General features: G+C 47.8%; 1 protein-coding gene across 4 annotated transcripts in view; it reads right to left on the bottom strand.

Moving 5' to 3' along the window:
- Positions 1–10391: 10391 nt before the first annotated feature.
- Positions 10392–13690, bottom strand: part of LOC114828882 (cortexin domain-containing 1) — a 37587-nt gene continuing 34288 nt past the window's right edge. For all 4 annotated transcript variants that reach the window (XM_029113881.2, XM_029113874.2, XM_029113880.1 and 1 more), the window contains exon 2: positions 10392–11715. In XM_029113881.2, coding sequence (XP_028969714.1) covers positions 11461–11643 — 183 coding nt within the window. In that variant the 5' untranslated portion in view covers positions 11644–11715 and the 3' untranslated portion in view covers positions 10392–11460. The remainder of the gene's footprint in view (positions 11716–13690) is intronic.

The raw sequence follows: 13690 nt of genomic DNA, 5'->3' as shown, positions 1-13690 counted from the left end.
CCAAGATAAGTGTTCTCCGAAGGTTTGAGATGTTGCAAGAGCAAAGATACATGCAGAGATGAGGAAAATGCGAGACCCTTTCCACAACCCGCTCTAGCTTTTATCCAAAAAAATTAAACTGTGAGGTTGGCTAGCTTACCTAAAGATAACAAGACTATTGCTAAAGAACAGCTCCTCTTATCAACTAGGGACACATTACAATCTATGTATCCTGGCACCATATCGTAAAAAATTGTGATCAACTTATGGGTCAAGACAGCATGATTGAGGCATGACCTTAAGTCCTGTACTCAAACCATGGATACATATTTGTAACACATAACATTCTAATAAAAATTATTGTAAAAATAACATTACCCGACACACAGGGCATGGGCTCGCAAGGACATTGAGTACATCATTGTAAATGTCTATACTAAATAATTTTATATGTAAATAAACATAGAATTGACATTTTTCGGTTCCTTCAATCTCATTTGTGATATTAAAAAATATATAATAATGCTTAGATGGGGCCAAAGAGCTAGTAATATAGACTGTCAGTTTCTGGACTGCAAACAGAAAGTATACAACCCCTAAACCTTCAGCGCCTAAACCCTACACCCATAACCCCTAAACCCTACAACCATAACCCCTAAACCCTCAGAGCCTAAACCCTACAACCATAACCCCTAAACCCTACAACCCTTAGCCCCTACACCCTCAGCACCTAAACCCTACACCCTCAGCCCCTAAACCCTACACCCTCAGCCCATAAACCTTTCACCCATAACCCCTAAACCCTCAGAACCTAAAACCTACACCCATAACTCCTAAACCCTCAGCCCCTAAACCCTACAACTTCAGCCCCTAAACCCTACAACTTCAGCCCCTGAACCCTACAACTTCAGCCCCTGAACCCTACAACTTCAGCCCCTAAACCCTACACCCTCAGCACCAAAACTCTACACCCTCAGCACTTAAACCCTACACCCTCAGCACCTAAACCCTACACCCTCAGCACCTAAACCCTACACCCTCAGCACCTAAACCCTACACCCTCAGCAACTAAACCCTACAACTTCAGCCCCTAAACCCTACACCCTCAGCACCAATTTTTGCAATTTTGCAATTCCTGCACCAATTTTAGCCCAAATCAAGTGCTGATTTTAATATTCAGCCCGTAACTATAGCGTACATTTTCAACAACACTTACCTACTTGGCATAGGGAAGATCGAGTTGCAGGGGTAATTACTCTACTCATTGTTCTACAAAAACCTACTAATGTAACCGGTGTAGTAGGTGCGTGAAATAAGGAGCCAACGCAGGGAGGTAGTTTCAAGCTATATATATATTCACACAAAGGGCACGCGTAAAACTCAAAGCCCACAGGCGCAAAACAAGTGTGCAAACAGCTCTTACAAAATGTACACCGCACATAGAACAATACCACACAAAGACAGCCAGAAACACAGGAACTTATATATGCGATCTAATGAGGGAATGGACACCAGGTGTGTGCAATAACAAGACAGGACAGTGCCGTGGGAGGAGGAGCAGCGTGGCTAGAAGGCCAGCGATGACGCGCGCCGAACTCCACGTCGGGAGTGGAGCGCGTCCTCCACGCGCGTCCTCGTTACAGTACCCCCCCTCGACGCGCGGCTCCGGCAGCGCGCCCCCGCCGGCCCCGGGGCCGACCAGGAGGACGCCGCGCAGGACGATCAGGGCGCCGACGATGGAAGTCGGCGAGGAGCTCCGGATCAAGAACATCCACCGCCGTACCCATCCCACTCCACCAGGTACTGCAGCCCCCCCCCCGGCGCCTCGAGTCGAGGATGGAACGGACCGAATACGCCGGGCCCCCCTCAATGTCCAGAGGGGGCGGAGGGACCTCCCAAACCTCAGATTGCTGGAGGGGACCCGCCACCACCGGCCTGAGGAGGACACATGGAACGCCTGGTCGCCCACTGTGTAGACCGGGGCGCCGGATGTGCCGATGAGCTACGGACCAGGTGTCCTCGGCGCGCCGGAACCAGTCGTCCACCGCCGGAGCCCCGGTCTCGGGCTGGCTCTGCCAGGGTGCCAAGACCGGCTGGTACCCTAGGACGCACTGGAAAGGGGACAAGGAAGTGGAGGAGTGGCGGAGCAAATTCTGGGCATACTCTGCCCAGGGCAGGAACTCCGACCACTCCCCCGGCCGGTCCTGGCAATAGGACCGCAGGAACCTCCCCAGGTCTTGGTTCACATGCTCCACCTGCCCATTAGCTTCAGGGTAGAACCCAGAGGTGAGGCTAACCGAGACCCCCAATCGGCCCATAAAAGCCTTCCAGACCCGAGACGTGAACTGAGGGCCCCGGTCAGATACAATGTCCTCCGGCACCCCGTAGTGCCGGAAGACATGGGTGAAAAGAGCCTCCGCGGTCTGCAGGGGCCGTCGGGAGACCGGGGAGAGGAAGGAACCGGCAGGCCTTTGAAAACCGGTCCACAACAACCAGGATCGTGGTGTTGCCTAGTGAGGGGGGTAGATCGGTTAAAAAAAATCAATGGACAGGTGAGACCATGGTCGTTGTGGAACGGGCAAAGGGAGTAACTTACCCGCCGGAAGGTGTCTAGGTGCCTTACACTGGGCGCACACCGAACAGGAGGACACGTACACTCTCACATCCTTGGCCAGACCAGGCCACCAGTACTTGTCGGTAAGGCAGCGCACAGTACGGTCTATGCCTGGGTGACCCGTGGAAGGGGACGTGTGGGCCCAGTAAATGAGACGGTCACGGACATCCAGCCCAGGAGGCCCAGGATCGCCACGCAACGCCCGCTGAAAGTCTGCGTCCACGTCCCACAGAACCGGCGCCACAATGCACGAGGCGGGCAGAATCAGTGTCTAATCTACCCACCTCACACCCGCGTCGCACAACCGAGACAGCGCGTCTGCCTTGGTGTTTTTCGTACCCGGCACGTATGACAGCGTGAAATCAAACCGGGCAAAAAACAACGCCCACCTGGCCTGAAGAGGGTTCAGTCTCCTCGCCGCCCGGATATACTCCAGGTTTCAGACTACAAACGGGTGTCTCGCTCCTTCGAGCCAATGTCTCCAAACAGTCAAGGCGCTAAACACAGCCAACAGCTCCCTATCACCGACGCCATAGTTGCGCTCTGCCTCACTGAGCTTCCGCAAGTAAAAAGCGCAGGGGCGACGCTTAGGAGGGGTACCTGAAAGTTGGGACAACACAGCACCTATCCCTACCTCAGAGGCATCCACCTCCACTATGAACGGCAGTGACGGATCGGGGTGAGCCAAAACCGGGGCAGAGGTGAACATTCTCTTAAGGGTGCGAAATGCCTCGTCTGCCTCGGCCGTCCAGGTGATCTGGCTCGGCCCACCCTTCAATAAGGAAGTGATGGGAGCTGCTACCTTGCCGAAGCCCCGTATAAACCTACGGTAGAAATTGGCAAACCCAATGAACCGCTGTACCGCCGTACCCGTGGTAGGAACGGGCCAATTACGCACGGCTGACACACGATCAACTTCCATTTCCACCCCATCGGCGGAAATTCGAAACCAGAGGAAGGAGACGGCTCGCTGGAAGAACGTGCACTTCTCTGCTTTAGCGTACAGGCCATGCTCCAACAGCCGCCTCAACACCCTGCGAACGAGAGACACATGTTCAGCATGCGTAGCGGAATACACAAGGATGTCGTCGATGTAAACCACAACTCCGCGCCCCAGCATGTCCCTAAACACGTCGTTCACAAATGACTGAAACACTGCCGGGGCATTCATCAACCCATATGGCATCACCAGGTACTCGTAGTGCCCCGTGGTGGTGCTGAAGGCCGTCAACCACTCGTCTCCCTCTCTGATTCTCACCAAGTTATACGAGCTCCTGAGGTCCAATTTCGTGAAGAAGCGCGCCCCATGCATTGACTCGATGTACTGGGAAATAAGGGGGATGGGATATGAATAACGGACCGTCAGTTTATTCAGCGCCCTGTAGTCAATGCATGGACGCAAACCCCCATCCTTCTTCTTCACGAAAAAGAAACTCGAGGAGGCGGGCGAGGTGGAACGGCGGATCTGCCCCTGCCGCAGGGATTCGGCCACGTAGGTCTCCATAGCTGCCGTTTCAGCCTGCGACAGGGGATACACATGACAATAAGGCGGCACAGTGTCCCCCTTTAGATTTATAGCACAATCCCCGGGCCAATGTGGTGGCAAACGACTTGCCATGGCCTTAGAAAAGACCAGCGCTAAATCGGCATTTTCCGGGGGTATGCGCACTGCGGAGACACTGTCTGGACTTTCCACCGAGGTCGCACCTACGGAAACACCTAGACACCTCTCCTGACACCCCTGAGACCACCCCGTCAATACTCTCTGCGACCAGGAAATAGTCGGGTTGTGTACCGACAACCAGGGAAGACCCAGCACCACAGGGAAAGCAGGTGAGTGGATAACATGGAATTCGATTAGTTCAGTATGTGCGTGCTGTACGGTCATCGTGACAGGGACCGTGACGTGCTCAACGAGACCAGTGCCTAGTGGTTTGCTGTCTAAGACTGTAATGGACCTAGGTTGAGACAATGGCACCAGCGGAATGCGCAGTTTCTGTGCATAACCGCTGTCCATAAAATTCCCAGCTGTGCCTGAGTCTACGAGCGCCTTACACTGAGAGTTAGCAGGAAAATCAGGGAAGGCCACCAAAAGTGTCATGTGCTTCGCAGAGAGCCCTGACAGTGTGTGTGGTCTACTCACCTGACTCAGTGTAGGGGTGTCAGGCCTCCTCCGCTCGACCCTCTCTCGCTGGAAACAGTGGGAGGCAGAGTGTCCCTTCCTCCCACAAAAGGAACACTCCCTAGGCCGCACCATCTCCCTACGTGCGGCACCTCCCACTTCCATGGGTTCAGGTCCGGCGACGGGGTGTACCGGAGGGGGCTGATCATTCCCGGTGCGTCCGCGAGTGACTAGCAGATTGCCCAGCCGGATCGCCATGTCGACGAGCTGGTCGAATGTCAACATGGCGTCCCGGCATGCCAGCTCCCTACGGACGTCAGACCGTAAGTGGCATCGGAAATGATCAATAAGTGCCCTGTCGTTCCAGCCCGACCCCTGCCGCCAGGGTCCTGAACTCCAGGGCGAAGGTCTGCACGCTCCTTGTCCCCTGCCTCAGGTGCACGAGACGCTCGCCGACCTCCCTGCCGTCGGGCGGGTGATCGAACACGGCCCGGAAGAGGCCGACGAACGCCCCGTAATGGGCCAACTCCGGCCCGTTAGTGGACCAAACGGAGTTGGCCCAGTCCAACGCCTTGCCCCTCAGGCAGGAGACAAGGGCCGAGACCTTCTCCTTATCCCCCGGGTGAGGGCAGAGGGAGGCAAAGTAGAGCTCCAACTGGAGCAGGAACCCAGAGCACTGGGCAGCGTCCCCGCCGAATCCCTGGGGAAGGCTCAGCTGTATGGTCCTCCTCGGCGACGGTGGAGACGATGGCAGGGGCACTCCAGCCGGGTCTTGTGTCGGGGGTTGCTGTTCAGATGGCAGCCTCGCCTCCAACCGCCGCATAGCGTGGACCATCTCCGTCACGGCCTCCCCCAGGGACGAGATCATGGTCCCATGCTGCAGAATCAGGTCGCTCCCCGCTGACTCTATTCGGCAGGTGTGGTATTCTGTAACCGGTGTAGTAGGTGCGTGAAATAAGGAGCCAACGCAGGGAGGTAGTTTCAAGCTATATATATATTCACACAAAGGGCACGCGTAAAACTCAAAGCCCACAGGCGCAAAACAAGTGTGCAAACAGCTCTTACAAAATGTACACCGCACATAGAACAATACCACAAAAAGACAGCCAGAAACACAGGAACTTATTTATGCGATCTAATGAGGGAATGGACACCAGGTGTGTGCAATAACAAGACAGGACAGTGCCGTGGGAGGAGGAGCGGCGTGGCTAGAAGGCCGGCGATGACATGCGCCGAACACCACGTCGGGAGGGGTGGCGCACGTCCTCCACGCGCGTCCTCGTTACAACTAAAATCTCTAGACCATATGTGATTACCAATGGAAACCTTAACACTACACTTATAATATTGGCATTATCAGTGAAACTATCTAAACAAAATATTTCAAACATTTCAGAAGCAACAGTGCCCCCCATTTTGGAGAAACCCTTTGCCCCGGGGAACTGTCCACTCCATAATCGATGTGTTCCTTGGATTGAGCAGTGAAATGTGTTTGAATGTAAATCTACACAGGCCTAGTTGATTGTGTCTCATTTGAACTTACATTCCATACAAGCATACCAGGGAAAGTAACTTTTCTATGCCTTGATTGCTAAACACATGTCATGTTGCACTTGGTGTCAGGCCTCCAGGCGGGGCATGTGCGGTGTCAGGCCATTGGACTGTGGACAAGACACAGGGATGGAGTCACGTGTGCCTGTGTCCTGTCCTCCAAATGTCCGATTTTATTGATCAATCAAAGTAATAGTAAAAGTAATTACAGGTACGCAATCCCATGGGGAAAATGCATTAATATTATAGTAGTCTACTAGTTAAAGTGATAGTTCGTCCAAAAATCAAACCCCAGTTGGTCCTTCAGGCACATGGAGTCATTTTTTAGAACAATCCTTTATTCAGCTCTGTCTCAGTCAGTAGTTAGCCTTATTAGCATTGTACAAATTCATGAATGGAGACTGTACGTACCTCTATCGCAAAGCTGCATTGGAAGTGGAAAACCAACTCTAAAACACACTAAACTAAGACAAGTGGGTGTTGTTAACGCAGTCCTATAATGCCATAATCCAATCAACACCGTGGCGAAGAAAAGTCTGTAGTCAATAGAAGGAATAAAGTTATTACAGGTCCTCAAATCCAAGATGGAGGAACTCAATGGTGGGCTATTTAACTAGTCTACAGTTTAATTAACGCTAACGAAATGAATCTAGATTCTTCCTCCGTCTGTCTTGTAATGAACGTGTAACCACATTATTACATATGTATTCGTCATTGCTCAGCTTTGACTTCATATGTGGCAAATAACACGTCATGTGGTTCATACGTAACCAGCATGCCCATTGATTGGCTAGGATGAACGTTGTCTCTGACACTAGTAGACCAATGAAGACGGATTAGACTCTTCTAAACTTGAGCATGTAAAAAAAGAAGCGAGAGCAAAAAAAGAAAAACGGAAAAGCAGAAACTGTAGTATCGTAACCAAAGCTAGTAACTAATAGGAAGAATCTAGGCGACATGGAAAAAATAGGGTTGGTTATAACATGAAAACCATAAAAAATAAAAACTGCTTTGTGACGTGGCACATTGTCCTGCATATTGTATCCATTTGAAAATGGTATTCAGTGGCCATGAAGGGATGAACATGGTCTGCATAAATGCTTAGATACACTATTGTTTACATGATGCTCATTTGGTATTATGTTGCCTAAAGAAACCATTATACCCCAGTAGAGATGAACATTAGTTACCTCCCATGTATGTTAATTGAAGTTGCATAGTTATGTGGTTAGTATAATCGTTAAGCTCACACTTGGGGTCACTCATGTACTAGCAAAGAGTGTGTTATGGATCAAGCTCCCATATCACATGGTTATTCTCCAGACAAGTTAGTAGGGGCAGCTATTTTCAGGTTGTCACTGTAGCCTCAAGCTTCAGTTCTGAGATGACCCAACGTGGTCTTTTGCCTTTCTGTCAGTTGTGTGAGTCAGACTGTCCACCTTTGTCCACTTTAACCGGACCATTCTCCTTTGACCACTTTAACCTGGTCATTCTCCTCATTAAACAGCTGTTTTTGTCTACAGAACAGCCACTGAATGGATGTTTTTTGTTTGTACCACCTTTCTCTGTAAACTATTTAGGCTGTAGCCCATTCTAAACGATCTAATATCTTGACCATGCCTGCACGCTTTGTATATTGAGTTGCAGCCACATGATTTGCTGTGTGGCTATTTGTGTTCAGAGCAGGTGTACATAATAAAGTGGCCATTGAGTGCACACAAAAGTACAAACAAAAATATTCATTGGTTATTCTTCTGAATATATAAATATACTTTTAAAAGACTGATTAAGAAATAGTCTAGCAGAAATAACATTACAAAAGCCTTTTAACACCCGAAATTCTCAAGGATGACTCTCCTGATTGCAGAATTCCAGATTTCTTTCTTATTCTTTTTGAGGAATCTTCCAACCGGAATTTCTGGAATACAGGCAATTTTGAGGAAAGTTACCAGCATTGTGGAACCCTAAGCAGAGGCAAGCTAATGAAAAAACGTAAAAGTCAGTAAAACTATTCTCTGACAGCAGCGGACACGTAGTTGTAGGTTCAATGGAGTCACGTCCCTGAGCAGCTGAACGGATACGTTCTTGTGTAGGAACAGTTAAGTAGCTCAAGTTATTCCTAATTTCTCACTTGGAAAACCACAGGGATTTTCAAAAACTCCCCTCCTTCCCCTGCCGTTTGAGTTGATTTAATTCTGTCTATGTTTAAATTAGAGGACAATTTCACACCTGAGTGTGAGAGATATGGGGTGAGAGGGAGATTAAGCCCTATTAAGGCAACTGTGTCTGTCTCTCTGTTGCAAAATGTCAGTTTTTGGCCTTCCGAGAAAAAAGGAGTGTGCAGAATCTGTGCTAGAGTAAAGGCTTGGGAGATTTGATAAGCAAACATAACTTAACAGCTGGCTGTGTGTGTGTGTGGGTTTGTGGGTGTGTTTGTGTGTGTGTGCGCGCGCGCGCATAGTGCGATTGGGGTTTCACAAGGACAGCAGAGGGGACAACTGTTTGCACAGGAACAGCTGAGAGGACAACTGGAAAGGTCCATTCATACTCACAGGCAAACTACCAACATCAGACACGATCACAGGAGTCACACACTCATGTGCACACAGTCTCTCGCTTTGTCACATTAAATTATACCCAATCACACTCACACACGCTGAATGTTATGTATGTGGTCCCGGTGTCTTTGTAAGCATGTTCAACATGAGAACATCTCTGACATTTACCACACAGGGAAAGTGTCAGAGCTGAAGGCCTCATTCTGCTGTAGAGAGAAAAAGGACAACCAAAACAAGTGGATAGAAAAGGGAGGAAAGGAGGTTAGAAAACAGATTGAATAGAGAGAGAGCAATGAGGAGGAGGGAGAGAGAGAAGAGAAAGAATGATGGGAAAGGGATGAAAAAGTGAACAGAAAGAGAGAAATGGGGAGATAACCTTCTCATGGCAACGAGTTAGACTACATGACAACCTGTCCCCTTGAGGAACATTTATTTCCTGAAAAATAATTTGACCTGTTTAGCATAATGCTAATGAAGTATTCTATTAGCTGGTCTGTTTGCAGGCAGTGGACCTAACCTTGAAACCTCAAGTGTGTTGTGAGTATACATCAAGGTTTCGTCCCAAATGGCACCTTTTTTACTTCGCAGTGCAACTGGTTCAAAAGGCTCTGTTTAAAGTTAAAAGGGAGTAGGATGCCATTTGGAATACATGCTAAGACTCAAGCTGTAATGCAAAATTTAAAATAGCAGCAGCACACCAGCTCTTCACTGATGAGAAGGCTCCTTAGGGAACGTGTAGGGTTCCCCATGGGTGGCCACTGAGAAAAATCTCATCAGTCTTTCCACGCGACCCAATTACGTGTCCAAGATCATGAAAGATTAGATTCGGTTAGGTTTTCATTTACAGCTAATTACAAAGACAATGAACTCGTCTTAAAATAAGGTTTTCGTAATTCGTTATATTTTTTTTATTAGAGACAGGTTAAAAGGAGCACATTCTGGTCACCTGCTTCTAAATTGCTGGTTAATGTTTGTCAATCACCTGCTGAAATCCAAACCAGCCCCCATAGCTAGTTCCTTACCCTCCAGCCCTTAGATGAAAGTCATCACTAACCATAATCTATGGTGATTGCATTGCCTCATATTACCTTCAGACAGGCTCGGACGAACAGTCACCCTATTGCTTGCATTTATCTAATACAAGAGATTGACAGGATCGTCTAGGGGGTAGGGGATAGCGAATAGTAATTAGAGGTTGATTTGGAATTCAGCCATACTGTGCTAAATGGCATCAGAATTGGCTATTCTGTGGTGTCAGCTGAGGCACTTCATAACATGCAAGTCAGACAATCATTTTGCTATTTATAAATGCACTGGCTAGAGACATGACAGAACAGAAAGATACTAGACCATCGTGGGAGTTTTGTGCTCAAGCTAATGGACGGACAGCAGCAATAAATACTTGTTGTTTATGAATGGAAGGGGACGAGGCTGGTGATTATAGGTCTTTGAGCAGCAAGTTATTGGAAACAAGCACTTGCTCTGGAGTTTCCATGGTATTGTGTGTGTGGGTGTTTCTGTTTGTGTGTGGGTGTGTCTGTTTGTGTGTGGGTGTGTCTGTGTGTGTGTGTGGGTGTGTCTGTGTGTGTGTGTGGGTGTGTCTGTTTGTGTGTGTGCATGTGCGTGTGTGTGTCTAGGCTGTAAAGGTTCCCCACTTCTTTGCCATGCTGTCGTCTTTTGCACATTAGATAAGACAACTGGATAAAGATGCTCAGAGCCTTGTTCATTTACAGGCTGAAACAGGCAGAGCAGAAGCAAGTCAATACGTAGACAAAGTCATTGTTCAGATTCCTTACAAAAAGTACAAATCATGAGATGCTTTTGTAAGATGAATTGTGATCAACTGTAAAAATTCTTAAAGGACCAAATAATGTCCTCCTCTTCAACATCCTTATCATCATCATGGTCATCTTCATCATCACCAGTCTCACCAAGCATGTGCAGAAAACAGTCTGCAGGGCGAAGGTGGAGTCAGTCTGTAAAATCGGATGCCTTTCTCCAATGTCACACGTACCCTGCTTCTCAAGAACTGACTGATACCAGGCAATGGTAGTGTGGTCAGGCAGTGTAACTCTTCGGGAGCATAATCACGCCCACTCGTGTATGTTTGTGTGAATGTGTGTGTATAACCCTGTGGGCATGTTGTGAGAACAGCGAGAATAAAACGTTAAATAGCGAGAATAAAACGTTAAATAGCGAGAATAAAACGTTAAACAGACTTCCACAGCGTTTGAATTTACACCGGCATGTTCGAGACGTACCACGCGGGATTGTGAACATCAATCGCCAGAAAATAAAGCAACGCGCGTGCGCCCTGCACATGCACTCGATACAGTTCCCACACAAATCTCCTCAAACTGGCAAAACTCCAGGCATTCTCTATGGGAATTCTTGTGCACGCTACCTCGGATGGTGGCGTCATGAGCTGTGGACCTGCAAGTTTACACAACATTATAATCTAGCGTCTTGAGTCTCGGGTTCATTATAGTGTAACATAAACAAGGCCCTAAACGTGCCTACACGAGTATGTTCGTATGCGTCCATTTGTATGCCTGTCTTGACCCACGCTCGCGTTACTCTGAGGGAATCTGCACCCTCGCACCACCACGTGTTCCTTGGTATGTCCAGCCGGTGCCCTAGTCGTCCAGATGCTGCTCCTCCCAGGTGGAGGTCGGTATGGCGCTGTAGGGGTCCATGATGACCCGGGCACAGCGGATGATCATGGCCACCAGGAGGAGGCAGAGGAAGGCCACGCAGGCCAGCGTCATGCCCTGGTCCACATCCACGAACTCCGGGTCGGGAGTGGGCCCCTCCTCCATGCTCGCTGCTGGCTTTCAGTGTTGATGTCCTCCGCCGGAAACACGCACGCCGCTACCATCCTGAGAGTGGGTCTGGGAAGGGAGGGAGCGGGAGAAAAGGGAGGAGGTGGGAGAGGGAGGTTGAGGTTGGACAGAGGAGGAAAGAGAAGGCCAAAGATTAAGACATTCACAAGTAAAAAAGTTCTTGCACCCAGCAATCCAGTCAGTAAGCTGTGGATTGTTTTGAGCAGCAACACAGTGAATGGTTAGTTGACAGTCACTGACGAAAATAATATTTATGATTCTGTCTAGACTTTATTGTTTCTATACTAGACCTTCGTTATCCCGTACTAGACCTTGTTCATCCCATGTGAGGGTGTATTCCCACTGCAAGAGTTTAATTGAGATTAACATGACTTAGCAAGAAATTGCCCTGGCTACTGCTGTCAGATTCTGTGTAGATGCCACTTATTGACAGATTCCTACATTGTCATTGGTTTGGAACATAACTTCCTCCTCTATCTATATCTGTCACTGAAGTGGCACGTGAAAGGGGTTTTTCAACTCTGAAGTATGCGAAGAAAAGATCTAGAAGTGCGAAGTCGCCACTTTGGTGGGGTTCATGTTGATGGCTCCAGGGAAAGAGATACTAATGGTCCTTCACACTGATGGTGTTATGGACCGGGCTGTAGCTGCTGAGCATGTGAGGTAGGACAGTCTAGGATTTTGTGAGCAAGGATGTCTTTTCCTTGATCATATAGGTGTATCTTAGTTCTATAATCTTGTTAGAGAACGCAACACAGAGGTATAGCCAAGAACTCAAGAGGGGACATTATACCTGGACGTATAACGTTAGGACATAGAATACACACACATATTATTAGTGGAGGGGATTTGCTGAAGGCTTGTCTGGTATCATTTTCTGTTTAAGGCAAAGACATTTGGGGAAGTACAAAGAAATTTGGAAAGAACCTGAAGACAGAGAAAGATGGACAGAAGGGATGAACATCTAGGAATGATATGTACTATATTTGGTGAATAAACAACCAAGGACGCCTCTCCCTGTACTTTGTTCTTCTGTAAAAGAGCCAGAATATGACACTTTCATGGATTCTTATAGGAACGGTAACAACATTGAGTACATGGTTTCTGAAATAGAGTTGGATTTAGTTTTAAATGTATACCACCACCACAACCACCCCTCCACAACGCACACATTAAGCGGGTATGTACACTTATCTGGTCCCAGTCCACCCATGTGAATGTGTGTGTACAAATATTATGTGACGCAAGCAAACTTTTGTACTGTGATTGGTCAACAGAACTGCAAAAATAAGTTGAATCTTGGGATCACAAAGTAGACTTCCAAATAGAAGAGTTGGTACGCAAAAACGATCCAATAAAAAAAACTTTGCATGTGACCTACAATATTTTTCATTGCACCTGATCTTTATCTGACACTTTTAATGCAAAACCTTGAATTTCCACTGGGTGGAGGCTGGTCTGCCATTCCAGTGAGATCCCTCTTAGAAGCACGGATACCTGATCATTACTGCTATCATCCTCACCTGTGTTCCTGCTCGCTGACTCTATATGAGTCTCTTTGTTTGTTGTGGGTCACTGTATATAGATTTAGTTCCCACCTGTAATGTTTGTCCTAGTTTTGTGTTTTGTCACGTTTTAGTTATGTTCTCCCTGTGCCTGTCTCCTCCTCCAGACACTACATAGATAGATCAATTAACATTAGATCAATTAACATTCTTATTATAGACAGTAGTATTAAAGGCGGTGGAGTAGCGCTTAATAATATCCTTTCATAAATTATCTAAAAAAGTTTTGACTGCCCTATACAGTGGGGAGAACAAGTATTTGATACACTGCCGATTTGGCAGGTTTTCCAACTGTAGAGGTCTGTAATTTTTATCATAGGAATCTAAAACAAAAATCTAGAAAATCACTTGTATTTTAAAACATTCATTTTCATTTTATTGCATGACATAAATATTTGATCACCTACCAACCAGTAAGAATTCCGGCTCTCACAGACCTGTTAGTTTTTCTTTAAGAA

This window comes from Esox lucius, chromosome 2 (assembly GCF_011004845.1).
Source record: "Esox lucius isolate fEsoLuc1 chromosome 2, fEsoLuc1.pri, whole genome shotgun sequence".
NCBI lineage: Eukaryota > Metazoa > Chordata > Actinopteri > Esociformes > Esocidae > Esox > Esox lucius.
This window is presented reverse-complemented; position numbering and strand designations above follow the sequence as displayed.